Source organism: Myotis myotis, unplaced genomic scaffold, assembly GCF_014108235.1.
Source record: "Myotis myotis isolate mMyoMyo1 unplaced genomic scaffold, mMyoMyo1.p scaffold_m19_p_2, whole genome shotgun sequence".
NCBI classification, from domain to species: domain Eukaryota; kingdom Metazoa; phylum Chordata; class Mammalia; order Chiroptera; family Vespertilionidae; genus Myotis; species Myotis myotis.
Window position 1 is genome coordinate 6,518,688 of NW_023416324.1, and position 27,408 is coordinate 6,546,095.

The 27,408-nt window shown below is 53.7% G+C and overlaps 1 protein-coding gene across 15 annotated transcripts in view; it reads left to right on the forward strand.

Annotated features, from left to right (window-relative positions):
* PRDM2 (PR/SET domain 2) overlaps window positions 1-13,485 on the forward strand; it is a 113,887-nt gene extending 100,402 nt beyond the window's left edge. For 14 of the 15 annotated variants that reach the window (XM_036349085.1, XM_036349090.1, XM_036349095.1 and 11 more), the window contains 2 exons: window positions 8,760-8,903; window positions 11,667-13,485. In XM_036349085.1, coding sequence (XP_036204978.1) covers window positions 8,760-8,880 — 121 coding nt within the window. In that variant the 3' untranslated portion in view covers window positions 8,881-8,903; window positions 11,667-13,485. Of the gene's footprint in view, window positions 1-176; window positions 429-8,759; window positions 8,904-11,666 lie in introns of those variants that run through there. The other variant, XR_004973987.1, reaches the window with a different exon arrangement.
* The last annotated feature ends 13,923 nt before the right edge of the window (window positions 13,486-27,408 follow it).

A 27,408-nucleotide genomic window follows, 5' to 3' on the forward strand; every position in this document is an offset into this window, starting at 1 on the left:
CTACAGAACCCACGTCTTGGGGTGCAAACTGCATGCATGCACATGTACACACACACACACACACACATGCACACGTGTGCACGTGAAGTCAGGTCCCTTGTGTCCTTGTTCAGAGCTCTGGTAGCCTCTGCGTTTCCTCCTTAATGTCAATCACACCCTGGGATTTTGTATTATAGATTATGCAAGCAATGATGACCCTCTTCTCGAACACATGCCCCACACGGGCAAAGACCAGGTCTGTTCTCTTCGCTGCTGCATCCCAGCGTCCAGCACAGCGTCAGGTATATCATCAGTGTGACTGGTCAGTATCGATACGAACCATTGGAAGGCCTGATCTTGTTCAGTGTGTGGACAAGAAGACTGCCACGCTTTCTTAGGCTCCGAGGACGACATCTCGTGACGGGGCATGATGGCACATGACAGCATATGTAAGTGCAGACTTAGAGATCTGACTCCCATAGAGAAGACTCAATCAGGATATTGCTTCATGTGGCTGATGGGAGGGAATTTCTATTAAAAAGGATAAATTAAAAAATAAATGTTGGTGCTTACAGGTGGCCTCCTGAGGCTCAGCGTAGACCAAAGCTATCCCTGGCAGCATTCTCGTGCCTGCGGAGTGCTTGGCTGCCCCGCCGTACCTGGCACAGAGCAGCTGTCAGTTAAGTGGAGGAACTCAGTTTGCACATTAAAGCTCAGAACTCCTGCCCAGACATGCCTGTTTGGCTTCAGGAGCCTGTGTCTGGAGCTAAGTGTCTAGGGCTTCGACCCCGGCTCTGCCTCTTGCCAGCTGTGTGTTCCTGGGCCGGCTGCCGGACCTCTCTGTGCCTTAGCGCCTCGTGTATAAAGCGCGGCAGGGCCCATCTTGGAGGCGCCTTGTGAAGATGGAGTTCGCCGCTCCGTGTCAAGCTGGAGCAGGGAAATGTTCGCCGCTGCGATGCAGACGATAGCGGGGACGCGCCTAGAAAAACCTGCTCCACCGGCCCGGGCTGGGACCTGCTGGTAGCATGGAAGAGACCTTAGGACGGTTTCATTCCGTGTCAGGCGTGAGTCTGTGGGCGCCCAGTAGTGTGGCTGGGCCGCGTGTCTGCCCCGCAGGGAGGGACCCCTCACGGAGCCAATGAGTGGGCCTCAACCCAAATGGAACGCAGGGTCTCGGTGCTGCTGAGCAGCCCAGAGGGTCCGCCAGCTGGGCCAGGTCGTTTAGCACCCGTGGCCGCCTCTGTCCCCTCTGTGACATAGGTTGATCTGTCCCACGTCCCAGCCCCAGCCACCCGAAGCCTGTTTGAGGTCAGCCAGGAGACAGGGCGATTGGCTTTGGGGCTCTGGGGTGAGAGGAGGTGCTGGGCACACTGCTATCCAGTCCCCTGCACCCTCTGAGGAGGAGTTCCCTGGCCCACAGCCCACGTGTGTGCCCTGGCCCTTTACGCAGCGTCCTTACCCCGCTGACTAATGCCCCGTTCAGACTCAGCAAGCGTGCCTTTCCCACAGCAACGCTAGCCTGTGCCTGGGACGCCCTGCCAGCCAGACACACCCAGGCCTCGGAGACGCCTCGGGTGGCAAAGGAGCCCCCCAAGCTCCACGGGGCTTCTCCATCAAGACAGGCGCCTCAGACGGTTAGCATCCTTGGGCGGCACCAGACCCCAGGTTCCGGAAATCCTGTCACTGGGAGATGCCACGCAGGCCTTCCGAGACCCTGAGTCCCAGTGACTCCCAGGTGTGGAGGTGGTTCCTGGAGCTGACTTAGCCATCTTTCTAACGTCTTGGTCTAAGTTGACTTTAAAGGACAGAGCGGTTGCAATAATGAAGTCTTGGCGTCCCTTATAGAATTTTTCCCTTTAAAAGAGCTTTGCCCTCGGGACCTCGTGGGGGCCTGGGGGCCTTTCTGCCCCACGCTGGGAATCTGCTTTCTGTGTGTTCATGTCCTGACACACGTGTCCTGTGTTCTTTTGGGCTTCCCTCCCATTCTTAGAAGTTTCCTTTAAAGAGAGCCGCTGTCTCACTTGGCTAGAGAGGAGGAGGGATGGCATCTGGGCACTAGAACTGGTTTGGGGGCGGGGGGGGGGGGGGGGAGGCAGGAGCCAAGTGCCCTGAGAGGCAGAGACTTACAGGGAGAGGAGCTGGGTTCTTCCCGCCTCGCTGGGCACTGCACAGCTGATGGCTGTTGCCTGCGGGCATGGCGTCTGAGCCATGGCACTGAGCTGAGCCAGGGGTGTGGTGAGGGAGGCCGTCGGAGTCGGGCTCCAAGAATTGTCAGGAAGGTAGGCACCTGGTCACATGGTTTGGGCGGGGCCTTGGCGGTGAGAGAACCTCCTGGAAGTCACTTCCTTGGACAGTTGGGTCCTTGAGCGCCATGGACGAGCACATTTGGGTTTCCACTAGATGAGGAGCCTGGTCAGACTTGCCCTTGACTTGTCCAGGGACTATTCTCAGAGCCCACCCTGTGCCAGGCAGGTGGCAGGCAGGTGGCGGGATGAGGCGTGAACAGACCAGCCTTCCCTCTTGGGGCTCAGTCCAGGGGGGGCAGCAGGGGTTGGGGACAGTCACAGAGCACCAGGTGCCCTCGCCAAAGGGCACCGCCTTGCCTCCTGGGGTTTCCTTCCCCAATTCCGCTGGGCTCCACGCTACCCTTGCTCCCCACCATCACTGTCCCCATATAAACAGTGAGCCCCCCTGGGCCTTCTCACTTCTTCCCAAGAGCAACTTGCTGGGTGACCCCTCCCTCTGGCTTCTCCTGTCTGAGCGAAGGGCTGCTTGGCCTGGACTCCGGGATCCCCTGCCCCCCTCCTGTCCTGGCAGGGTGGCAGGCGGCCACAGCCGGGATGTCCCCCTGGCAGCTTCCTTTGCCCGAGGTCATGGCTGGGCGGGACAGCCCTCTGTTGACTGGGTTACGAGCTGCCACACGCTGGGCATTTGGAGTTCAAGCCAGACATGTTTGGGGAACTAATGGCCTCTGGAGGCTGCAGAACCTGGCGGAAAAGCCACGCGGGGTAGGGACGTGATTGGTCTTTGGAGGCCATGCCAGGAGCCAGCATGGGAACAGGGCCTTCCGGGAGCGGAGAGGGAAGGAACTCCGTCTGCTAAGAGGCGGATTCAGCTCCTGAGTGGAGTCAGCTCCGTGGATCCCCCCTCCCGCCCTCCCGCCCTTCTAGTCTTGTCCCTCTCTGTGACCTTAAATGGGTCAATGACCTTAACTTTCTGTGCTGCTGTCCTCTCAGCCTTAAAAGGGGCACAGGACCCACCTCATGTGGTTAAAGGATGATTAAATGAAAAAGCCGCCAAGCGTTGCTGGCAGAGCTCGCGATGCCAGCTCCTCACCGTCCTCAGTAGGTCACTGACTGCCTCGCCAGGGGTCTCAAACCTCGGGCCCAAGGACCACTTTTATTTTCCTCCCTCGAGCCCTCACATTGGAAAGACTTTCCCTACAAAAGTCCCTAAGCACTAGGCCACCCGACCCAGGCCCCTCTTAGACACTGCCATCAGCACGTGGCCTGCACTCAAAGGTGCCCCCTAGCCCACGCTCCCCAGCTCCTGTGTCAGATGCCTCTCCAGGGACCTAGTTAAATGTGGAGGCTGAGCCAGGAGGCTGGGCGGGGCTGCGTGGCTGCACTTTAACCAGCGCCCGAGGACTGCCTGTGCTGCTGGTCCAGGGACCGCACTGAGCGGGTGGGTCAGAGACCAGTGGCTCCGAGAACCTGGGCTGCACCCCAGCAAGCTCAGTCAGAGCCCAGGGCTGAGGAGTGGGCCTCAGGGTGGTTCTCACCTCTCCTGGGACTCCAGGGAGCCTCGGAGAGTGAGACCCCACGCTAGGGCTCCTCTGAGCCCACGCGGCTCCAGCACAAGTCGACGCCTGCCTTTGTGGGCAACGACTAGACTCCTGATGGCTTTTTGGGATATTGACAAGCGCTCCTTGTCCCCATCACGACAAGGACTGTCAGGGAGGGGACCCAGGGTGCGGTGTCCAATGGCCCTGGGTTCAGATGCCTCTCCAGGGACCTGGTTAAAAGCTGTACCCCTATTGGCTGAGAGAACATAGACGTTGGGCTTCCTCGCCTCTGAGCCACTGCCGCCTCCTCTGCGAGATGTGCATCGGCACAGTCCCTGCCTCGGGGCTGCTGGGAGGGTTTCAGGAACTCCAGGAAATGCCCGAAACGTTTCCCGCATATCACATGCTCAGTGGATGCTGCCATACATTTTTTTCCTTGGTTGACATCCTCATTTTACAGGTGAGACCACTCTGACCCAGAGAGGGAGAGGCATTTTCCTGAGGCCACACAGCCAGTAGCGGGGAACCTAGGGCTGACACTCCAGGCTCCTGCCTCCCAGCCCAGGGCCCTCATTTGAGTAGGAGGGGCCTCCCTGGAGCAGAAGGGGCTGTCCTGTTTGGGAAGCTGGGGCCAACCATTTCTGGAAGTGGCGGTGGCTGGTGCCAGGAAGCAGGCAGTGGTTCCTGTAGCTTCTACCTGTGGCCTTCACCCAGCCTGGGGCCATTTCAACATCATCTCAGGCTGTCTTACCTGCGCACCTTCTTTGCTTCTCCCTTGCCTCGGGCAAAGCTGTGGACCGTCAGACGCTGACTTAGATGTTTGCACTCTGAGGATTTATGGAGAGTTGTGTAAGACTCCCGGGCGGGCGGCTGTGTGGCCCAACCAGCTTGGCGATTGCTTTCCAGAAGGTCCCTCCTGACGCATGTGGGAGGGCGAGGTGGAAGGTGGCCATGGCAAGCAGGGTCTCCACTCAACACCCAGGCAGCCTGGCGGAGAACGTGGATGAGCGGGTTGGCCCGGTGGGGACTGGAGAGCTCTGGGGAGCATCCGGGGGCTGGCAGCTCCTTCCTGCCCAACCCTGTCCCTTCTGTGTCCCCCTTTACCCAGATCTCCGTGACTGGGCTCTCTGGACCCTGACCCCTGTCCTCCTCTCCTCTCTTGAACTCACCTCCTTCAGGTGCTTGTCTCTTCCTTGTCTTGGAAACTGCTGTTACCACGGTTACCGGCAACCTCTAGGCTTCTGAAGTGTCCTAGTCGGTTGGTTCTCGGTCTGTCTTCACCCATCGGAAGCTTTGGACGCTGGTTCTTCCCTCTTCCCGTGACACCTCTCTCTGGGCTTGTGACACCACCAGTGCTGCCCCGATCCCTTCCTCAGTGCCTGGACTCCTCGTCGTCTCCACCCCCGTAGGAGCCACCCAGTCCCCCCAGATGCCGATCAGCCCCAAATCCATCAGCGATGCATCTCAGACACCCACTTGATTTCCCCCCTGGGTGTCTAACACCATTTCACATTTAGTCCTTCCAGAGCGGACCCCCCAGGAAGCCACGCTCTCCTCCTGCTGTCTTCCCCAGCTCGGTTAAACGGAAACCATCTGGACTCCATCTCGACTCTGGTCGCTTTCTCACCCCTGCCCCAGCCCCGACATCCAGCTCCTCAGTCCTGTGGGCACTGGTAAAGGTGTCCATATCCGGCCACTTCTCACAGCTCCACTCCCCAGCCGGCCCCAAGTCCATGCTGCCATCATCTCTCACCTGGATGTCGGCAGTCGCCCCCTCACTGGCCTCCTCCATCCCATTCCTGCCTTCCTGCAGTCTGTGCCCAGCACAGTGGCCACGTCAGGCCAGGTCACTCCGTGCCCAGAAGGACAACCCGGCTCCATGCCTACCAGACCCTCCCCGCTGCCCCATCTTACCTGACATTCCAGGCAAGTTTCACCTCGGGGCCTTTGCAGGTGCTGCTCGCACGGCCTGGAACACCGAGGCCCGGGTGTCCAAGTGGGTCCCTCGCCCACCTCCTCCTGGTCTTGGCTCACCCGTTTCTGTGAGGTCTTCCTCCTCCACTTCGCAGCCCGCCCGCCCCACCGGCCACTCTGAGCTCTCTCCTCTGCTTCGTTTCTCTCCACAGCGGTCACTGTGGCCTGACTGCCACACGCTCCTTTATTCGCTTTTGTCTCTGCCAGGAGGGGAAGGCGGGGTTGAGACCCCGGGGCTCCCTGCTGTGTCTCCAGTGCTCACAGCACGCTGAGGGATGTAACTGTCCTCCATCTGGGGGCTGCGATGAGCAGCTCTGAGAGGGCGTAGAGGAAGGTTCTCAGGAGGTGGGGCGGCCAGGCTCCGCCTCCCCAGGTGTCCAGGAATGGGGGGCAGTCACCCTGTCACATCCCCTCACCTGCAGGCCCCACGCACTTGGCACCTGTCCCAGGCCCTTGTGCTAACAAGCTCTTCTCGGACAAGCGGCCGGGCACCTCTTCATCCTCATGGGCTTGGCTTCCTCTGGGAATTGCCTCTTCATGTCATTCTGTTCTCTGTTCAGCGATCGGCTGCACTTTGCCCGTCTTTATTTAGTGTTTACGTCTCCCTGGCCCAGCATCCCCTGGCCCTGGGCAGTCCCTGGAGATGAGGGGCTCTGGTGTCTGGTGGCCCCTCTGTGATGTCACCTGCAGCCCGGTGACATCGGAGCTCCAGGAAGACCCCTTGGGGTGAGGGGCCTCCTCCCCTCGGGGCTCATGCGCCTGTGAGGAGCTGCAGCCAGGCAAACCCAGGCTCAGACCCTCGGGGTCCTTGTTGCCCTCCGCTCAGGACTCCCGGAACCCTTCGCAGCGCCATCTTCTCCCCGGCCCTGGCCTCCCCTTTCGAGTGTAGCTCAGCGTATTCGGACAGCTCCTTTACCGGAATCCCATGACCGAGAATGGCCCCCCGGGAGCCACAGGCCCCGTCCCGGCCTGGAACTGGCTGCGAACTCTCCGGAAACAGCGTGCTCCTCTCTGCGCAGTCACAGGCAGACGGCGAGGCGGACTCGGTCTCGCCCCTGCAGCTCCCGGCAAAGCACCGGGCAGGCAGCAGACTTCCCACTGTGCCGGGCTGCGCCAGGTGCCGGGCCGCGCCAGGTGCCGGGCCGTCAGCGACAAGGAGCCCCGGTGGAGCCAGGACACAAAAACCAGAGTGGACACGGCGTGGTGACGAACACCAAAAGGAAGTGCAGTAGCCCCCCCTTATCCGAGGGGGACACATTCCAAGACAGATCCCAGTGTGGACCCGCAACCACAGGTGGTGCTGAACCCTATGTTTTCCCCATCCATACGTCCCTATGATAAAGTTTAACGTATAAACTGGGCACAGTAAGGTATGAACAACAGTCACTACTAAAGTAGAACTATCGTAACGATATGCTGTCGTGGCAGTTCCGCGAATGTGGCCTCTTTCAAAGCATCTTATTGTACTGGACTCGCAGCAGGACTAGGCTGCACGAGGGCGAGTCACCTCGGGTGGGTGGGAGCGGGGATGGCATCATGGCTGCTCAGGCTGGCGCCCGGTTTAAACCTTGAGAACTGTGCGTTTCTGGGATTTTCCATTGAATATTGTCAGACCGTGATTGACTGTGGGTAACTGACGCGGTGGTAAAGGGGCGGGGGATGGGGGGGTGGGGGGAAAGGGGCTGTAAAACGCACTGTGGAGCCGGGAGTTGCAGGAGAGGCTGGGAAGCTCACTGAGAGGTGAGAGCAAGAACGTGGCGCCGGGCAGGGCTCCTCGGGCCACTTTCTGTAGCCATGTGTCTGTTTATACATTCATTTGTCTTAACAGATCATTACTGAGGGCTTCCTTGTTGAGTGGGCACTGCTAACACAGGGGTGGGGGGCTGGATCGTTCTTCCTCGTAGGGGCCGCCCTGTGTATCGGGGGAGGTTTAGCAGCATCCCGGCCCCGCCCATGAGATGCCAGCAGCATCCTCCCTCCCCCAGATGTGACAACCAGAAATGTCTCCCGACACTGCGTGCCCTGGCTGGGGACCACTCACGTGAACCCTGCTGTTTCAGCTTGTCCCCGTCTCTTGCTCCCTCGGGCAGAGCAGGTGACGTTCGCCTCCCATCTCTCCTCACCTGAGGCCCTGCTCTTCCATCTCGAGGGCGCAGACATGGGACCTGGGACCAGTCACTGTGCCTCTGTTCCCCCGTCTGTAAATTAGGGATGTACAGTATCCGCTGGGGAAGGTTCTATGAAGACTAAGACATACAGAAAATACCTAGCACAGTGTCGCTCCTGTTCAACACATATTTATTTTTGTCATGCCAAGCTGGGGGTGTAGCAGTAAACAAAAGAAAGGCCCTGACCTTGGGGTCACAGCTCATGAGGGGGAGACTCATTATCCTGCGATTGTGATTCAGTGTAACAAGTGCTGTGATGGGGAAGGCGAGGGGTGGTGGAAGCCGGGAGGAGGGACACTCATCCAGGAGATGAGGAAGGAAGGCTTCCTGGAGGAGGTGGTATGCCAGCCGGGACCTGAAAGATGAGTACAGGTTACTGGGTGAAGGAAGGGGAGGAATAACGAGATCTGGGAAACCTGTCTTAAAAGAAATTAAAAGCTTCCCTGAAAAATCAAGTCCAATTTAATGGGCTGTAGCAGCAATACAGGATCCCGGTTCACACCCACTCTGTGATTCCTGACATGGAAGTGGGGCCAGGGCAGAGGTCAGGTGCACAGTTACAGCCTGGAGGGGACGGGCCCTCCCTCCTCTCCCACCACAGGCGATGGAGGTAACTTGGTCCCCAGGTGTCTCAGAGGGAACAGCGCAGTGTCTCAGATCCACGGGTGGGTGCTGCTGCTAGCGCCACCTCTCGGGGAGGGAAGGTGGTGGACAGAGCCAGGGGAGCTCACAGGCTTGTATCAAAGCTCACATCCCATTGGCCTCAAGGGGCCAGAGAGGTGGGGCCAACACCAGGCCTCCAGGTGCTGCCTGGCTGGGCCCCTGGTGATGGTGTGTTGTTTCTCTTTGTGCAGCTACAGTCTCCGCCTGGCGACCCGATGCCCCACGCCCGCCGCCCCGTACATCACCAGGCAGTGCAGGAGTGTCAAGGCCACGGCCACAGCTCAGCTCCAAGGACCCCTCTTCAAAGAGTAGAAGCTTCACCTGCTCCCTGACAGGTGTGAAGAGGGGGTAGCAGCTTCTGGATCCTTTTGGTGGCTCTGGGGGGGAGGGGAGACTGGGCTTGGGGTGGCTGGGAAGAAGAGAAAGGGTGTGGGCATGATGGCTTGTGGAGTACCCCCTGTGTGCCAGCTGGGCACTGGTCTTCCTGCAAGAAGGGTGCATAATGATGCAGAGTGCAGACCCTGGATCACCTGGGTTCAAATCCCAGCTCTGCCACTTACTGGCTGTGGGACCTCAACAAGTTAGTCTCTTCGAGCCTCAGTTTCCACATCGATAAAATGGGACAATAGTATCTACTTCGTGGGATTGTGAGAATTACAAGTGTAAAATGCATGCAAAGCACCTAGAACCGTGCCTGGCACATAGTAAGCAGTAGGTAAGTATTAGCTATCATTGTTGTAATAATCCTATATAATAAAGAGGTAATATGCAAATTGACTGTCACACCCTCACATAAAATGGCCGCCCCCATGTGGTCAAAAGATGGCTGCCACAAGATGGCCGGCAGGGGAGGGCAGTTGAAGGTGACCAGGCTGACAGGGGAAGGCAGTTGGGGGCAATCGGGCCTGCAGGGGAGCAGTTAGGCGTCAATCAGGCTGGCAGGGGAGTGGTTAGGGGGTGATCAGGCTGGCAGGCAGGTGAGCGGTTGGGCGCCAGAGGTCCTGGATTGTGAGAGGGATGTCCGACTATCCTCTGGGAGTGGGCCTAAACCGGTAGTCGGACATCCCCCGAGGGGTCCCAGATTGGAGAGGGTGCAGGCTGGGCTGAAGGACACCCTCTCCCTAGTGCACGAATTTTGTGCACCGGGCCTCTAGTAATAATAATAATAATAATAATAATAATACTTAATGATTCCCTAAGAGGCTTTAAACCTAGAAAAGATTTGAAAGTAAAAGAAATACTCATCTGTAAAATAATAAATTTAGATTTATGTTGACCCAAAAGTCTCTTTTCTAGATTTTCTGATGGCAAAGCCTGAATCATTCATAGAAACTAGACTTTTCATCTTCAGGGGGCTGGGCTGGGTAGTGATTTGGGGCAGGCTTAGGTTTCCCTGTTGGTGACACAGCGTGTCTTCTTTCATTGTGTCCCCAAGACCAGCCTCTCAGCATAATTGCAGAACCTTGACATTGGGGCACCCGTTAAAGATACAGACCCCAGGGCCCTACTCTGATGTATGAACAGCATGCTGATGCGCAGAGCCTGGGAGCCTGGTCAGCCCTGAGTCAGGGCATGGCCCTGGATGGATGCCTCCTTTTCCCTTATCTTCAAACATGTGCAGCTTCCCAGGGAAGCCCGAGATCAGGGTGAGGACTCTTGGTGTCTTGCAGATGCCCCTTCTGGCTGTGTCCTATGTGGCGGAGAGCTCCCACTGCTGGCAGCTCTCTTTCCAGCCCCATCAGAGGTTTGGGGGAGGTTGAAATGGACAGTGTGTGGTTAAGTGCACACTTTCTGGGATTGAATCCTGGCGCCAGTAATCCTGGCGGGTATTTCACTTCTCTGTTTCACTTTGCCCATCTGTAAGAGTGTCAGCGGTTGGTTAGTACGTGAAAAGCACTTAGGAAAGTAAGTGCCTCGGATGTAGTAAGCCTCCCATAAATAAGCACTGCTATTATTATTCTCATTGAATTATTGTATTATTATTAGTAATACTTTAATAATTATTATTACTAATAGGAATGACAACCAGGTTCCCTGGGTGAGAGAATTGAACCTCTGAACTTGACTCAGCCCAATTCCAGGCTCATATTCCCCCCAATGCAGCAAACACTGTGAGCTGCTCACGCGTGCCTGGCTCTGGGCCACGTGCTGTAAATGAGGCTCCCACGGAGGAAGCATGGCCACGCCATTCCCTCGCACACTCAGGCAATGGAGTGTGCTGGACCTGGGTTCAAGTCTCCCCTCTGCCACTTGTCAGCCGCCTGACCTCGTAAAGGTTACTTTTCTCTCAGCCTCCATTTCTTCCATGCAAAATGGGGGGCCCTGTCACCTGCCACGAGGGCTGTTGCCAGCATTAGAGTGAAATGCAGTGGCAGCCTAGCCCCTTTGGAAAACTATTTGGCAGCATCAACTGGAGCTGAACAGATGCGAACTCCCCGACCCAGCAATTCCACTGCCAGGGACACACTCAGAGAACACGTACAGGAATACTCACATGTTATGTAGGTACAGCCTACTCCCCAGCACTTCCACAAAAACATGTGCACATGTGCACCATACGTGTGATTTAGACCATGTAAGAATATCCCAGCGACATTATGCGTGATGGCCCCAAACTCCCGGACCTGCATTGGCAGTAGCCTCGGCAGGTGGAAGGATGATCCTCCAACAGGCTCCTACAGCGAGGAGAGTGAAAATCTACACCGCGCTTGCAGACACGTTCAGCAGCAGAAGCCAGGCACATAGGATGTGTACTGACACATTTCATTTATTTAAGTTAAAAAATGGGGGAAATCAGTCTGTGATGCCAGAGGTCAGGATATTGGTTATTCTGGGGGTGAGCGTTAGTGGTTATCCTAAAAGGGGGGCAGGGTCCAGAGCTGATGGGAGCTTGGTCCTCCCGTTCTACTTCCTGACCTGGGTGCTGGTTACGCAGGTGTGTGCGCTGTGAAACCTCATCACGATCTGCTTTCCTCTGGATGTGTGCTGTGCTCCAACAAACAGTTAAATCATAAAAATGAAGTGGGAGAGTGCTTGAGCAGCCCATGGTCCTGAATAAGCAGCCACCATTATCATTGTTCTTTTCTTTGTCTCCTCAGCACCTGAAGTGACCTGGAATCAGAGAAGCCAAAGGGACTGGCCTTCCGCCCTGCAGGGAGTAGCGACCTATTCCAGTGCTAGAGTTTGTGAGAGAAAGGGAGTGCCCGTGTGAGCGTGCACGCCTGCCTGCCTGCGTGTGGTCTCCAGAACCCTAGGGAGGCAGGGCACCAGCTGATTCCACACCAACGGGCATGTTCTGCAGCTCGGCCTTCCTGCAGGGGCGGGACCTCTCCTACTATGCAATTTTTCAAGAGCTCCTTGATCCTGCTTTTTGCTTCTCGAGTTGTCCTTCACCGCGGCGGGGACCTGGGTCTGGCCCAGGGGTCAGCTCCAGTCGTGTCCGAGGAAGACCTTCAGGAGGAGGCCAAGCTCCCCTTCCAGCCGCCCGGGCCCCCCTGCCCTCATGTCCCACACCCCTCACTATCTCTGGGAATCCGTAGCGTGCAGACATGTCGGAGCCTCGCTGACCCTTTGGTCTGTGCACTTGGAAAACCGTCCTGGCCCGCTAGCCTGAACTGTCGGCGCTTGAGTCATTTCCAGATTTGAAATCGTGGTTAGTCCATGTGCATCGGAGAAAGCCCTGGTCCCCTTGTATGGACCGGGTTCCTCCATGGGAGAAGCAGGGGGCGGGGAGGGGTGGTGTCCTGTGCCCGGGAGCTCCTCTGCCTCACTTGGTGGGACCAGCAACACTCTTAGTGTGTGAGCTTCTCAAATGAGCTGAAAAGGGAAACAAACAAATAGAAATTGGGGAATGAAAGTTAAGGTGGAACATGAAAAAGCAAAGGTGGGGCGGGGAGAAAAAGAGATTTCTGGGCGTTCTCCATCGCCTGCCAGGGGCGCTGGAGGGGGCCCCTGCTCTGGTGGGACAGGCCATGCCTCAGAGACACGGGTGAGCTGAGCTAGGAGTTGGGACGGTGCGGGTCTTGGGTTTGTGCCTTTGGGGCAGACCCCAGACGAGGATGCCCGAGGCCCCTCCCGCCTGTGCCTCGCCCCGTTTTCGTTTAACAGTAACTTAACCAACCCAAAGTGGAGGGCGGGGACCGGGAAGCGTGTGCGTGGTCACACACACAAAAAGGGACTTTTTTTCAGGGCTACTATGGTTGATCTTGCAACTCTGTACATATGTATGTAGACACTTTTCAAAGCACGTATTTATGTCCCTGACTGTAAATGCCCCGTTTTTAAAGTTTTATAACTTGTGTTATTTAATTAATCAGTCGACCGGCTGCCGTGCGGGCTCTGATCATGGCCCAGGAGAAAGTTCTCGCGAGATCCTCACATGGGCAGAGAAACACTGATCGCTGGCCTACGTCCCAGCTTTCCTAGTTCCCACCCGGCCAACAACTGCTGTTTGTTTTAAATGTTCGTAAACTGGAAGGAACCCTGTTGCCCGCTTCTGAAACTCGCCCCCTTGAGCATGAACATCCGTGGCTGTCCCTTATCCTCACGAGACGATGTTGTCCCATAAATGTCAACACTCACATACTGTACTGTACCCAGCCTCTCAGTTCTTGAGGGTTTTCCCCATTCAGCAGCGAGGGAGGCTTAGGAACCCAGGACTTTGGAGGTCACCTTCAGTGATGGGCAAATCCTGGGAGTGTTGTGGGGTGGGGGGGTTGGGGGCCACTCCTTTTTTGCATGTGCAAACGTGCTGGTCAGCTGTCAACCTCCGGAACCTCAGGGGAAGGGGGAGTGGTTCACAGAGTGGCTTCCCTGGCCCGCGGGAGCTAGGGAGGTGGGTTTGGCCCTCCCAGGGAGACAGTTCTGTATCTGCCATGTGAAGAAAATTAACAATAAAAGTGTGAAGTGCGATTGTAAGGAAGAAGCGTGGGCGTGGTCATTTGGGTTCCTGTGTGTTATGTCTTTCGTTTTGGTGACATCTGTGTTGTTGGGATGGGAATGGGCTGGGGAGGGGGGGTCCCCGAGGGCTCCACTCCTGCCATGAGAGGAAGCTGAGGGAGTGAGGGAGCTCACGGTGGAAACGTCTTACCTGGTGGTCAAGGTCACCTGCCTTCAAATCCCCCTCCCACCTGCCGGCAGTCAGTTAAGCCATTGCACGACTAGGAAAGCCACCTGTGACTGCAAATATGTTCTCCTTAAACAGCTTTATTGAGATCTAATTCATATACCGTATAACTTACCCATGTAAGTGTACAAAGCTGTGGTTTTTAGTTCACGGAGTTGTGCAACCCTCCCTATCAATTTTAGAACATTTTCACCCCCTTTCTCGCCCAGCCCCCGGACTTTTGCTCCCCCCTGAAGCATGGCCAGCCCAGAAGCATGGATTTAGAAGTACGGACTCGGGTTTCCAGCCAGGGTTGATTGGCAGCTGTGCTCCCTACTGGCTGTGTGACCTTGGGCTGGTCACTGACCTCAGCTGGGTTCCTTGTTTGTGCCCACCTTCCTATGTCCTAGCGAGGATTAAATTAGCTACCACTGAGTCTCCTTGAGGCGAGTTTACTTACCTGTTTCCTGGATCACTTGGCTGATTGTCGAAGGAGAGATTCGTAGCCTTCACCCCCACTTCCACTGAATCAGAACCATCCCTGGGTGGGTCTTGGTCACCTATGTTTTTGTTAACTAGTTCTGTTGTCCCACCAAGTTTAATGCCCGCTAAGGTCAAGGACGACAGCCATAGCAATGACTGAAAATAAACATCCCTGGCTTGAGCCAGATCACCGTGGTCTCAGGGCCCAAGGGCTCAGCGCCCGTGGGCAAGCCAGGTGCTCCTGGTTAATGCTGGTTAAGGACAAAAGGAAGCTTGAGGCCACAGCTAGCTGCTGGGCGCCTGGGGTAGAAAGTGTTTCTCTGAGCTTCCTGCCCCAAGGAAAGAAGCCTGGGCTCCCTTCGGTGTGAGGTGAAGACAGAGAAGCAGTGATCTGGGTTGGGGTGGTGGGGTGTCCAGCTCCCTCTGACCTGCTGGGTCCAGAGGGTGTAATTCCACTAGGCTATGGGACTACACATGTCAGAATGCCCCATAGCTTTGCCTTGCTGCGGCTCGGCTGAGGAGACCAACTGTGGACGCCTCACTGGAGGGGACCTGCATGCAGAGGGGGACCTGGCCCAGGGTCCACCCCTTCTTTACAAAGCTGAGTGGGGTCAGGCATGAAGTTGCCAGCCCAGTGGGAACCAGAGGCTGCAGCCGTCCCCAACGATGGAGCACAAAGTAAGTTTCTCCCTTCTACTCTAGATGCAAGGGCAGATAAGGGGAGGGGCACTGACTTCCATGCAGGGCCTGGGCTGGGGCCACGGAGAGTCAACAACTGGCACAGATCCAAGAGTGAGGGTCTTCCTAAATGTGGTGCCCTAATGCCTTACTTATTTCCCCTGGCCCTGGTCCTGCCGCCTGTGATGCTGTGTGTTTCTCTGGACGGGGAGGGAGGCGGCGAACGTCTCTGAACCTCACCATGTTACTCTAAGAACCCTCCAAGGGCTTCTCCCGCACATAGAATAAAATCCAACTCTCTTTTCTGGTTTAGAAGGACCTCTGGCCCCAGCCTCACCTTGCACACCACCACCCCCATCTCTGCCCTCTCTCTTCCAAAGCCACAGCAATGGTCTTTCAGCTCCTGGACGAAGGAAGCACCCTTTGCCACAGGGCTTTTGCACGAACTATGTAATCACTCTGCCTGCAATGACTCCCTCTCCTCCAATAGCCACGCAGCTCTCAGCCTAAGTATTGTCTCCTTCCCTGACCTCTCACTTGGCCTTGTTGCTTTAATTTACTACCTGAGATTTTCTAGTTTCCCAGCTTCTCTAGAATGTCAGCCCCTGCGAGCAGAGGGACCATATATGTCTCTTCCTGTGTTGGCTTCAGCGTCCAGCACCCAGTAGGCCCTCAGGATTCACGGTGGGACGCACTGAGAGGCATTCCTGGGGAAATTTGACTGCACGGGAGTCCTTGATGAGTGGGAATCCAAAGCAGCTGCGTGAAAACGGCCGGTTTGCAGCTCCCAAGCCGGTGCAGCATTCTGCCCAAGTATTAGCCCCGGCCTGCTTCTGTGTAGTGCAGGGGTGGGCAAACTTTTTGACTCGAGGGCCACAATGGGTTCTTAAACTAGACCGGAGGGCCGGAACAAAAGCATGGATGGAGTGTTTGTGTGAACTAATATAAATTCAAAGTAAACATCATTACATAAAAGGGTACGTTCTTTTTTTTCAATAGTTTTATTTATTTCAAAATAAACCACGGCTGGTGTAGGGGGTTTCACTTTAAATGCCACTGCTTCAGAGGAAAGGTTTCCAGATAAGATCCAGCATGCCTCGTTACATTTGAATTTCAGATAAATAAATGATTTTTTAAAGTATATTTATGCCCCAAATATTCCATGGGGCACACTTACACTGAAAACAAACAGACAAACAAAAGCTCTGGACCCAAAACGAAAGTGTAACTGGGTGTCCTTTATTTTTATTTGCTAAAACCGGCAACCCTACTCAGAGGGCTAAGCCTCTCGGGAATGCCCTTCTTCTCGGGGACCTCCTGCCGGGGCCAGCTGGTCATTCTGAGCACTTGTTGGCCAGTGCTGGCCCTCAGCCCAGCAGCCAGGGCAGCGGGTCCCCTGCTGTTAATTACAGCTCCTGCTTTGGATGGGAAGGTCACCAAGTATCAAGTGGGGCCCTGAGGACTCTCTTAGAGGGTTCAAGTGGCTCTTGACATCTGCCTACAGCTTGGGGTTGTGTCTCTGACTTATCTTTGATGCATAAGATTAAAAACTACAAAGTAAACACCTTGCCTTTCTTGCCATCTGATGCGAGATTCTGGGACACAAGGGCAAATGGTGGAGCAGCTTGGGCACTGGCTGGGAGGATGTTGCCAACTGCCATCTCTCTTGGGCAAGGAAGGGCTCCTACAACTGAGGGCCTCGGCTCCTTCCCAGAGCCAGGCTGAGTGAGCCCTTGCGAGCCAGCTGTCACATGGTCCACATTTGCTCTGTGTTACCCAAGAGCCATTTGATGATGCTGGCAGGACTATAGCCAGAGTGGAGGGAAGGCAGGGGCATGGGGGCCCAGGGAAGGGCGACTGCACGGTGGGCCATCCATCCCGGGACCACTTAGGCCAGGGGTGTGCCCAGCTCCTAGTGAACTCTTACCCTGTACGCTACCTCAGCACTAATTCTTGCCCCAGAGCCAATTCTCGTGACTCCTTAGACACAGAATGTTTAATTTTTTAACTAGAAAATGCACTTTAGAGTTACCTGAGAAAAATAGAGAAAATCCAAAGAAATCTCCAGCCACTAGAGGATTCTTTAATCCTTTAGGTTTTTATGTAAACAAATGTTACCTAACTGGCCATGCCAACAACCTGCTGGGTGACGTTGAGAAGCTATTGAAACCCTCTGTGACTCAGTTTCCCTTCTTTGTAGAGTTGTTGGGGAAATTAGGTTGATTGTAACATGTATGTGGAACAATGCCCGGCTCCTGGTATGGACTGTGTTAGTTTCCGTGTCATTCATCCTGGGCTTTTAAACTTTAATATTATTATTCCTTCTGTGTTCACTTTAATAATGGTGGGGGAGTCTAATACAGCCACTTCTAAGTTTTTGCGTGGACACTGGATATCTTTGTACATATTTGCTCACAGTATGATTACAACCATGGGAATGAAATGACTGTGTTAAAGTGCACTACGGTCATGTGCCACTGACCCGTGGGGAAACGCTCTGAGAAATGTGTCCTTAGGTGATTTAGTTGTGTGTGAACATCCCAGAGTGCATCTGCACACACCTAGATGCTACAGCTTCCTCCATACGTGGGCCGGCCCGTACGGACTATTGCTCCCAGCTATCAGCCTGGACAGCGTGTTCCTGTACAAAACAATATGAGATTAAATCAAGCACAAGAGAAAATGAAGCAATTAAGAGGTGCACTAAATGAGACGTGAGGCTGCTGCAGGGATAGCGTGTCAGACTGCTTTACAACAGACTTATTTTCCCCTGGCCAGCTTGGCGTTGACCTATGTGAACCAGGAGGTCACGGTTCCATCCCCAATGGGGGCCTGCAGGAGGCAGCCGATGGATGATTCTCTCTCACCATTGATGTTTCTCTCTCCCTTCCTCTCTGAAATCAATAAAAACATACTTAAAAAACACACACAAAAAGGCTGGTTTTTATAAGTAGGAAGGATACACTCTTAACAATAAAAAAGGATAGACAGTAAATGCTGGGAGCCGGTCCATCCTTGCTGTTTCAAGGGACCTGGCATATATGGCATACTGTTCTTAATATGTTTGCTCACCTTGGCACTATGTGTTTTAACCAAGGTCACCTCTCTGAGAAAGGTTGTTTCCCCAGGTAGGGATTTTCCCCTGAAGTTAGGGAGGGAATAAAACCCCTTAACTAAGTGCCAGGCGGGTAATTAATCACTTTAACTACGAACAATCATGCTTAAGCTACATAATCTTTACTCCCTGGAATGGAGATAAGAAACGCCCCTAATCTTTGGAATAGAGATTGATAGGATTGGAATCAACTGGTATAAATACAGATGTAACAAGACAACAGGACACAGAACCTAGACACAGAACCTACACAGAACCTAGAGACAGAAGAACTTCGCTGGAGAGAACATGGCAAAAGATCCTGGACAGAAACTGGCCACAGAACCTAGAGGCAGAACCTAGCGAGAGAACATGGCAAAGGATCCTGGACTGAACCTGACTACAGAAATTGGCAAGAAAACCTGACTAGAACCTGGTGACTGAACCTGGCTGGAGAACCTGGCAAGAGAACATGGACACAGAACCTGGCTGGAGATCCTAACCAGAACTTTGCTGGAGATCCAGACCAGAACTTGGCAAGAGATCCTGGCTAGAGATCCTGGCTAGGCTGCTGATCAACTGAACGCTGTCTCCTTGTCATTCCTTCTTCGCTGACTCCGTCCACACCTTTGGGACGCCGGGACCTGCTGGGATTGGACCCCAGCAAGTAAATGCATAAATCAATATCGTCGTCTATTATCAAGTGTTATGCCCTGCACATAACTGCACGTGCTGCGCTCCCATGCCTGGGAGCGTAGTCGGCGCATTTACAATGGCATCACGACAGTCACGTAAGGTGTCACGCTATGACGTTATGACGTTAAGGCTGCTGTAAGGCTTGACGTTCGGGCTGCGACGTCACCAGCTGAGAGGCGTTCGGCTCCGCCTTGCCTTGCCGCCTTGTGTCCCGCAGGCCCTCGCGGAGAAGTGCTGTGGCGCTTGGCCGTGACCGGCGACCCTGCGGACCACGCACCAGTCCGGGCGTGCGGGAGCCCTTCGCAGGCCGCCGCGGGGTAGGTCCATCCCGCTCCGCCGCGTCCGTGGAGGAGGAATAGGCCGGGAGGTTGCAGGCCTCTGAGGTTGCAGACCGTGGCCCAAGCCGCAGGTCCGTTCTGGAAGGTCCAGGTAGAAGCTGTCTGTGCCCAAACCCCCATGAGGCACCCCCAGGTGCTGCGCATGTGTGCGGCCCGCGGCTCTTCCCAGCTTCCCTAGGCCAGTGGCTGGCAAACCGCGGCTCGCGAGCCACATGCGGCTCTTTGGCCCCTGGAGTGTGGCTCTTCCACAAAATACCACGTGCGGGCGCACGTACAGTGCGATTGAAACTTCCTGGCCCATGCGCAGAAGTCGGTTTTCGGCCTGGGCGAGTCTATTTTGAAGAAGTGGCGTTAGAAGAAGTGGGGGGGTGTTGGTTGGCCGGGCGACGGGAGACAGCGCGGGGGAGGCGCAGGATTCATGCACGAGTTGAGTGAGCCAGTTGGTCAGCAGTCTCATGTGCAGTGGTTAGTGCTAGTCGCATCCGCAAATCGCGCGCGGGTGACAAAAGTACCTACTCGAAGCATAAAGTTACCTGTATTTTTCCAACCAGCTGCAAATCCTACAGGTATTTTTGTCATCAATTTAAGAATTGTAATTCTTTTGTGTTGGTGGCTTTCTTATTATGAAACTTTTTTTAGGTGCCCTGTTTGACATGGCTGCAAAGAAGAAGCAAACTACCTCTATAGTTTAAGTTTAAAAAATTTGGCTCTCAAAGAAGTTTCAATCGTTGTACTGTTGATATTTGGCTCTGTTGACTAATGAGTTTGCCGAACACTGGCCTAGGGCTCCGCGGTCTGCCTGAAGCCAGCCCAGGTCCTCAGGGCCGGGAATCGCCTCTGAATGCGGGCGCTACAGGGAGAGGCTCTGAGCTGGGGCCCCGGGCACAGGGCGGGGTCCAGGTGGAAACTAGCTGCCCTGGCTCTGTCTCCAGCCGGTTCTGCAGGCCTATGGAAGGTCCATCTTGCTCGCAGGCCCTCGGTCTCCTCCAAACAGCTCCCTGGAGAGAGGCACGGGGAGAGCTCCATGCAGAGCTGGTGCAGGCGGCATTCTCCCTTCCCCGGTGCCGCGGATCCAAGGGGCCTCCCCGCCAGGTGTCTCGGGTGGGCTATCTGGACCCAGCTCTGTGCACATCTCCGCTGCTCAAGGTCTAAAAAAAAAAAAAAAAAAAGAATCTCCAGGCTCAGCATCCCTCACAGGTGCCCACGGGGAGCAGTCCCTGGGTCAGGGGGATGTGCGGAAGGTGCCCTGCATGTGGCAGAAGAGCCGTACCCTGGATAGCCAAGGCCAGATTGCATTTTTATTCCAGTTTCCTCCTCCTTCCCCAAACACATACTCGCGGAACCTTTTCCAGGCTCGCGCCTCTTGCTTGGGACAGCGTCCCTCCCTTGACCGTGCTGCACAGTGGTTGGGAGAGGACCCTAGTGTGGCCTCTCCTGACAGTGAGCTGGTGACAGGCCCTGGGGGTCCATCCCCTCCTCCTGACTGAGGCCTGTTCTCTGGTACGTCTCTTTTGAACACTGTTCCTCTGTAGGTTCCCAGTGATTGGCATCAGTCCCGGTAGGAGCAGCCATGGTGGGTGGAGCCCTGGCTGTCATAGGAGCACAGGGTTCTGTGATGGTGTGCACGGGAAGCAAGGGACACACAGGGTGACAGGAAGGGTCTAATTGTCTCCAAGTGCTTAGGATGTTTTCCTCCATAAAATTCACCAGGTGTGGCCTTGGAGCAGAGCTAGAATCTACGGCAGTGACGGCGAACCTTTTGAGCTCGGCATGTCAGCATTTTGAAAAACCCTAACTTAACTCTGGTGCCGTGTCACATACAGAAATTTTTTGTTATTTGCAACCCTAGTAAAACAAAGACTTATATTTTTGATATTTATTTTATATATTTAAATGCCATTTCACAAAGAAAAAATCAACCAAAAAAATGGGTTCGCGTGTCATAGGTTCGCCATCACTGATCTATGGCACAGAAGGCTACGTGCAGGCCTGCTTGTCTTTTAACTTAAGAACATGCCAGTGATCGAGACTTTACAGTGGACCCGTCGCGATGCCACACTGAGGCCAGCGCCATCACAAGGCCCCCCTGTGATTAGGACCAGTCCCTGCCGGGCTGTAGGAAGTTGGGAAGGGCTGGGGTTTGAACTCAGGGCTGCCAGGCCTTTCTGTCCAGGACTCCAGGAGCAGTGGGGGGAGACCAGACAGCTGCTTTGTACTTCTCTTCAGTCTTTCATGGTTTTTTGTTTTTAATCAGGCTCCTGTAGCATAGAACATGCTTGTGACAAATGTTTCTTCCATTTGGAATGCTTTCTACCCTCTGAAAAGCAAGGTGTGTGTCCCCGCCAGCTGGACCAGTGAGAAGGGTCGGATGACCACGTGGTGGGACATGATAGGGAGTAGGCGACGTCCCTTCTGAGTCGGGAAAGAAGCTTCCTGTACTCACAGAGGGGAGATGGTCCCCAAAGAAGGTCTGGATCATCCTCTCCAGACCTTGGTAAACCTAAGGACCCTTGGAACTTACCATAGGAAGCTGAGGGACCCTACTCCAGGAGGGGCGCTCCCTGGAATCGAGTCTGTTTGAAAGGCCTTTTATGACGTCCCGCTGCGCCCACTGTGACACTGGGCACCCGGAACTGTGTCTGGCCCGTGGGTGTGAGCCCTCATGTCTAGTGTGGGGTGTTCTGAAGAGCAAGCGAATGCACGTAGACGATGCAAGTTGGTATCCTGTGTGTGCATTCAGCAGAGGGAAGCCTTCAGTGGAGGGAAGGCCGGCTGGAAACTTACAGTCTGTGGTTATCGGCACACGATTGTCTCCTGTTATTTTTGTGCGTAACTTGTTCTGGGTTGCATTCTTTCCTCTGTGCACATGCACCCCTGGTGTCTCCCCCTTTGCTTGTAACCACAGCAGTCCTATTGGATTAGGGCTCACCTCTATAACCTCATTTAACCTTAATTACTTCGTTAAAGGCCCTATCTCTAAATACACACTCTACAGGGTACTGGGAGTTAGGATTTCAACATGTGAATTGGGTGGGGTGGGGAGGGGGTGGGGGGGAGGCACACAATTCAGTCTGTAACATGAATAATCTGATATTTTCCTGTCCAGTTGACATTACGAGGGAGGGCCGTGGAAGAGAGCTGAGTCTAGTAGGTGTGGGCCTCCAGTGCATGCAGGAAATTGGGCTGAGTCTTTGCTTTATTAACCTCACCAAAAAACCTCTCTCAACCCTTCCCAAGGGCACATTATTGCCCTTTGCTAGGCTCATAATTAGTAGGAACTAGATAGCTTGTATCTTTGTACTCTCCCACCATGTATGTATCAGTCAGGATGGGCTATTTATGCTGTGGTAACAAACAAAATCTTAGTTGCTGATAACAAATGCTTATTTCTTGTTCATATAACATACTAGGGTCCCAGTGCACAAATTCTTGCACCTTGGAAGGAACTGTGGGCTGCGAGGCTGCGGTGAGCACAGGGGCAGGTCTTGGCCAATCCTTTGCACCCCTGCCTGGCCCTTCCTGCCACGGCCCCTGGTTCCCTGTCTGCCAGCAACCCCGTTTCCACCTCTGCTGCTTCCATGCGCTGATGGCACCAGCCCTGATCACACCCGCTGACGGCATGGAGTGATTGGGGCCGATGCCAGCAGTGGGTGCGAGTGGTGGCTGCTGCTCTAATTACCCCTCAGGAGCAGGGGGAGGTGGAGAAGCCCTCAGGGTTTATCAGAGTTGGTAGCCGCCGCTCACACCTGCTGATGGTGCCCAGTGATTGGGACCAGCGCTGGGCGCTGGCAGTGCGTGCAAGCAGGGCTAGTGCTGGTAGCAGGTACGAGTGCCTGGCAGGACTGTGGCGTGCGAGAGCAAAGAATTTTTAGTAACCACCAGAGGCTTGCCCTGATGACAGCGACCGGCACCCCGCTTTGGTCTGGCACCCCCACTCACCTGCTCCATCATCCTGCTGCAGCCAATGCCCGCATTGTTTCACGCTCTGCCACCTGCTGCCAACACCTGCCATGTTCCACGTGCGCCCCCTGGTGGTCAGCAGACATCATAGTGACCGGTTGTTTGGTGGTTTGGTTCTGCCATTTGGTCTATTGTGGCTCCTTTGTTGATAGCAGAACAGCTGCCTGCTATCTTTTCTTTTGTAACTTATAAAACAAAACACAAATACCAAAAAACAAAAAAATCACACAAAACAAATGTACAGCTTGGTGAATTATGTAAAGTAAACTCCCTCCTCACTATCACCCAGGACAGGAGTGGAACTTTGCCAGTCCCAGGGCCACCTGTCCTCATTCCTCCAGAAAGTAACCACTGTCTTGACTTTCATACCAATCTGTTCCCTGTTGTTGTTTTTTAATTAAACTTTTTATTTTTAGACTAGTGTCCCAGTGCACGGATTCGTGCACATTGAAAGGAAATTAATTAGAAGAAATATTTTAATATCGTTATTCGCCCTTTCTCTTTAATAGAAGTGTCAACCAATTCATGATCAATAATGACAGATCAAAACACAGGCATGCTATTGGCGCCAGTGAGAGCTGTGTATATATCGTGCATGTGCGAGTCAACTTAGCCTTTTATAGATGTAGATAAACTTGCTTAATTAGACCTGCTTTCTGATTTAGCTAAACTTTTTCCAGCCCAGTGAAGCACCTCAACTTCTCTTTCAGGTAATTGTCAGCAACACAGCACTAAATACCAACATGAAGCAGATTATTATTGTAGATCACACAGGGAGAACAAAGGGTAAAATATTTAACTGCAGCAGTGTTTGACTATATTCTGCACAGTGAGAAAACCTGAAATCATTTTCAGGGCTCACCATTTCTTAGTTCTTTTCAGTCGGGTCAAGTTTCTAAGCTTTCTAAATCTCAATTTTCTGGCTAATGAAAAGAAAATAGGATTCTACTGAGTCTCCTATCTACCTACTCCAGGACTTCTGTGAGGATCAAACGAGAAAAGGCAGGTGAAAATGCTTCACAGACATTTGGTTAAACTGTAAAATGTTTGCACCTGGCTATAAAGCAGGTTGGGTTTCTGGGCTGAAGAAACTGCAAGGAGGCTAGTTGTTGCTAGGGAGAGGAAGCTGGGCGTTGCTATGTGATATCATTACCTGGCGCCCACAATGACCATTTCAGGGCTGGGCTGGGGTTGCATTTTGTGACCTGGGGTCTTGGCAGCATTGGCTGCAATTTGGTGGGGTGTCATCTGGGGTGGTGGCGGGGCTTATGTCCCACTTGGGGGAAGCTGAGTGTTGGTTTGTCAGCACCAGGTCTGTGGTGCTGTTTATTTTTCAGTGGCCAGTGTGCGTCATGGCAGCTCCTGTATTGAGCGTCTTCTCCCTGGTGGTCAGTGCACATCATAGCTACTAGTCAGAAGCAAGGACGGACACTTAGCCTTTTATATATACACACTAGAGGCCCGGTGCACAAAAATTTGTGCACTCGGGGGGGGGAGGGGGGTCCCTCAGCCCGGCCTGTGCCCTCTCACAGTCTGGGACCCCTCGGGAGATAACGAGCTGCTGGCTTAGGCCTGCTCCCGGGTGGCAGAGGGTAGGCCCAATCCCTAGGTGCAGCCCCTGGTTGGGCTCAGAGCAGGGCCGAATGGGGAGTTGGGGCGCCACCCCCTGTCATGCACAGAGCAGGGCCAATCAGGGGGTTGGGGCACTGCTGCCTGTCACTCACAGAGCAGGGCCCATCAGGGGGGTTGGGGCTCTGTACCCTGTCACACACAGAGCAGGGCCAATCAGGGGGTTGGGGAGCTGCCCCCTGTCATGCACAGAGCAGGGCCCATCAGGGGGTTGGGGTGCCACCCTCTATCACCCACAGAGCAGGGCCCATCAGGGGATTGGGGTGCCGCCCTCTATCACCCACAGAGCAGGGCCGATCAGGGGGTTGGGGCGCTGCCACTCTCACACTCAGGGCAGGGCCGATGGGGAGCTTATGGCTCTACCCCATCACACACAGAGCAGGGCCCATTGGGGGTGGGGCGGGGCTGCCACACTCTGTCACACACAGAGCAGGGCCGATCAGGGGGTTGGGGCGCTGCACCCTGTCACACACAGAGCCGCAGGGCGATCAGGGGGTTTGGGTGCTGCCCCCTGTCATGCTGATCCCGATGCCGGGAGGCCTCGCGGCTCCGCTGATCCCGGTGCTGGGAGGCATATTACCCTTTTACTATATAGGGTAGAGGCCTGGTGCACGGGTGGGTGCCGGCTGGTTTGCCCTGAAGGGTGTCCTGGATCAGGGTGGGGGTCCCCACTGGGGTGCCTGGCCAGCCTGGGTGAGGGGATGATGGCTGTTTGCAGCTGGTCACACACCCTTCAGGGTTGGGGTCCCCACTGGGGTGCCTGGCCAGTCTGGGTGAGGGGCTGAGGGCTGTTTTCAGGCTGGGGGTGACTGAAGTTTCCAACCGCTCCTTTTTTTCTTTATTCTGGGCCAGCTTTAGCTTTGAGGCTTGGCTCCAGCTCTTAGGCCTCCGCTGCTGAAATTAGGTTTCTGGCCTTTGCTTACAATGTTGCGATCCTGCTGGCTGAAGCCCGGCGGACTAGAGCAGGTTTCTGGGGTTTTGTTTAGCTTCTATATTTGTTACATAGTTGCTTAGAGTTGCAGCTCAGAGGCCTGCAGCGGCAGGCGGGGAACGTTGGAGTCCTCCGTCACTGAAGCAAGCAAGCCTCATGTTAGTTTCAAGCTGCCTGGCTGCCGGCTGCCATCTTGGCTGGAAGTTAATTTGCATATCTCGCTGATTAGCCAATGGGAAGGGTAGCAGTCGTACGCCAATTACCATGTTTCTCGTTTATTAGATAGGATTCTAAATTCACATGTAATTGTAAGAAATACTACAGAGATTCCAGGTTCCCTTTTCCCAGTTTTCCTGCCATGGTAACTATGGTACAAGACTACAATCAGCATATTGACATTGAAAAGGTCAAGATGGAGAACATTTCCATCACCAAAGAGATCCCTCACTTTGCCCTTTTATAGTCACACCCACTCCCCCACCCTTCTCCTCCTTCACCCAGGACAACTACTCATCTGTTCTCCATCTCTGTAATTTTGTTATTTTAAGAATGTTATAAAAATGGAATCATACAATGTGTAACCTTTGGGGATTAGCTTATTTTCACTCAGCATAATTTTCTGCAGTCATCCAGGTTGTTGGGTCATCCTTTTTATTGCTGAATAGTTTTCCAGGCTGTGGATGCACCACAGTTTAACCTTTCCCCAACTGGCAGACATCTGGGTGGTTTCCGGTTTGGGGCTGTTATGGCGAGAGCTGCTGTAGACTCCTATCCAGGTCTCTGTGTGAACGTAGTTTTCATTTCTCTGGGATAAATTTTTGGGAGTACAATTGTTGGTTTGTGTGCCTCGTGTTGTTTTGTTTTTAACACCTTTCGTACCGCATAGAAATCTCTAAGACATACGCCAGGGACCGCACGTTTTTGGGCAAACTGCATGTTATTTAAATCATCATAATGCACTTTAGGTGTTGTTTTTCAATAATTATAATATATTTATTTACAAAAACAATTAAACAATTAAAGTTCCTAGTACTTTTTTAACATATGGTACTGCGTAAAACATTTTCCTCTATGAAGAGGGACCAAACAAAATTTACGTAAGTATCTAGATTCGATCCTTTTTCCATGGGTGGCACAAACTCTGCAGGCTCTCGTAGGAAATTTTTTCTTTCCACTCACTGGAATACACGTAGGTTCATGCTGCTTCATAACACCTGACAACCTTTTGGGTGGATCTTTATGAGGTGCTCTCCTTGCACCCCCAGGGGAAGGGCTGGACAGATTTGTCTCTGGTTCCAGAGAGCCTTCATTATTGTCATCCGTTATCCAGTCTCCCGCCACCGATAGCAGAAACTGTTTATACTTCATTTTTGCTTGTGGATTGAGGACGTTGTACACTCTAAATGAATTGAAAAGTCCACAGTTTATAAGGCACAGCACTACTTTTTTTCGTCCATTTCATCGTTTTCCTTAGAATGGAACAACACGGAAGGAAGTGTATCAGTTTCTTTGGTTTCCTTCCTTTTTCTGAGAGAGGGTATTTCTAAAAGTGCCAGGAACTTGAAGATGAAGACTATTCGAATGACCAAAATACAGTGTAACTGCAATGCTTTATGGGTTCGTGCAATTATATAGTTTTTCGTAGATTGACCTTCATGGTTTCCACCAATGAGATCGTTTCATTCGATGTGGACAAGACAGGGTGTTGATGTCTAAGGTCCTTAACAGATGGCGCGCGAAACACGAGAAAGCTCGTGAGCGGTACGAAAGGTGTTAAGAACCAGTCAAACTGTTTCCTAAAGCAGCTGAGCTATTTTATGTTCAAGATATGAGTGATCGATCCACTTTCTCTGCATTCTTGACAGCATTTGGTGCTGTCACTATTTTTATTTTTTTTTAGTCATTGCGATTTTAATTTGCATTTCTC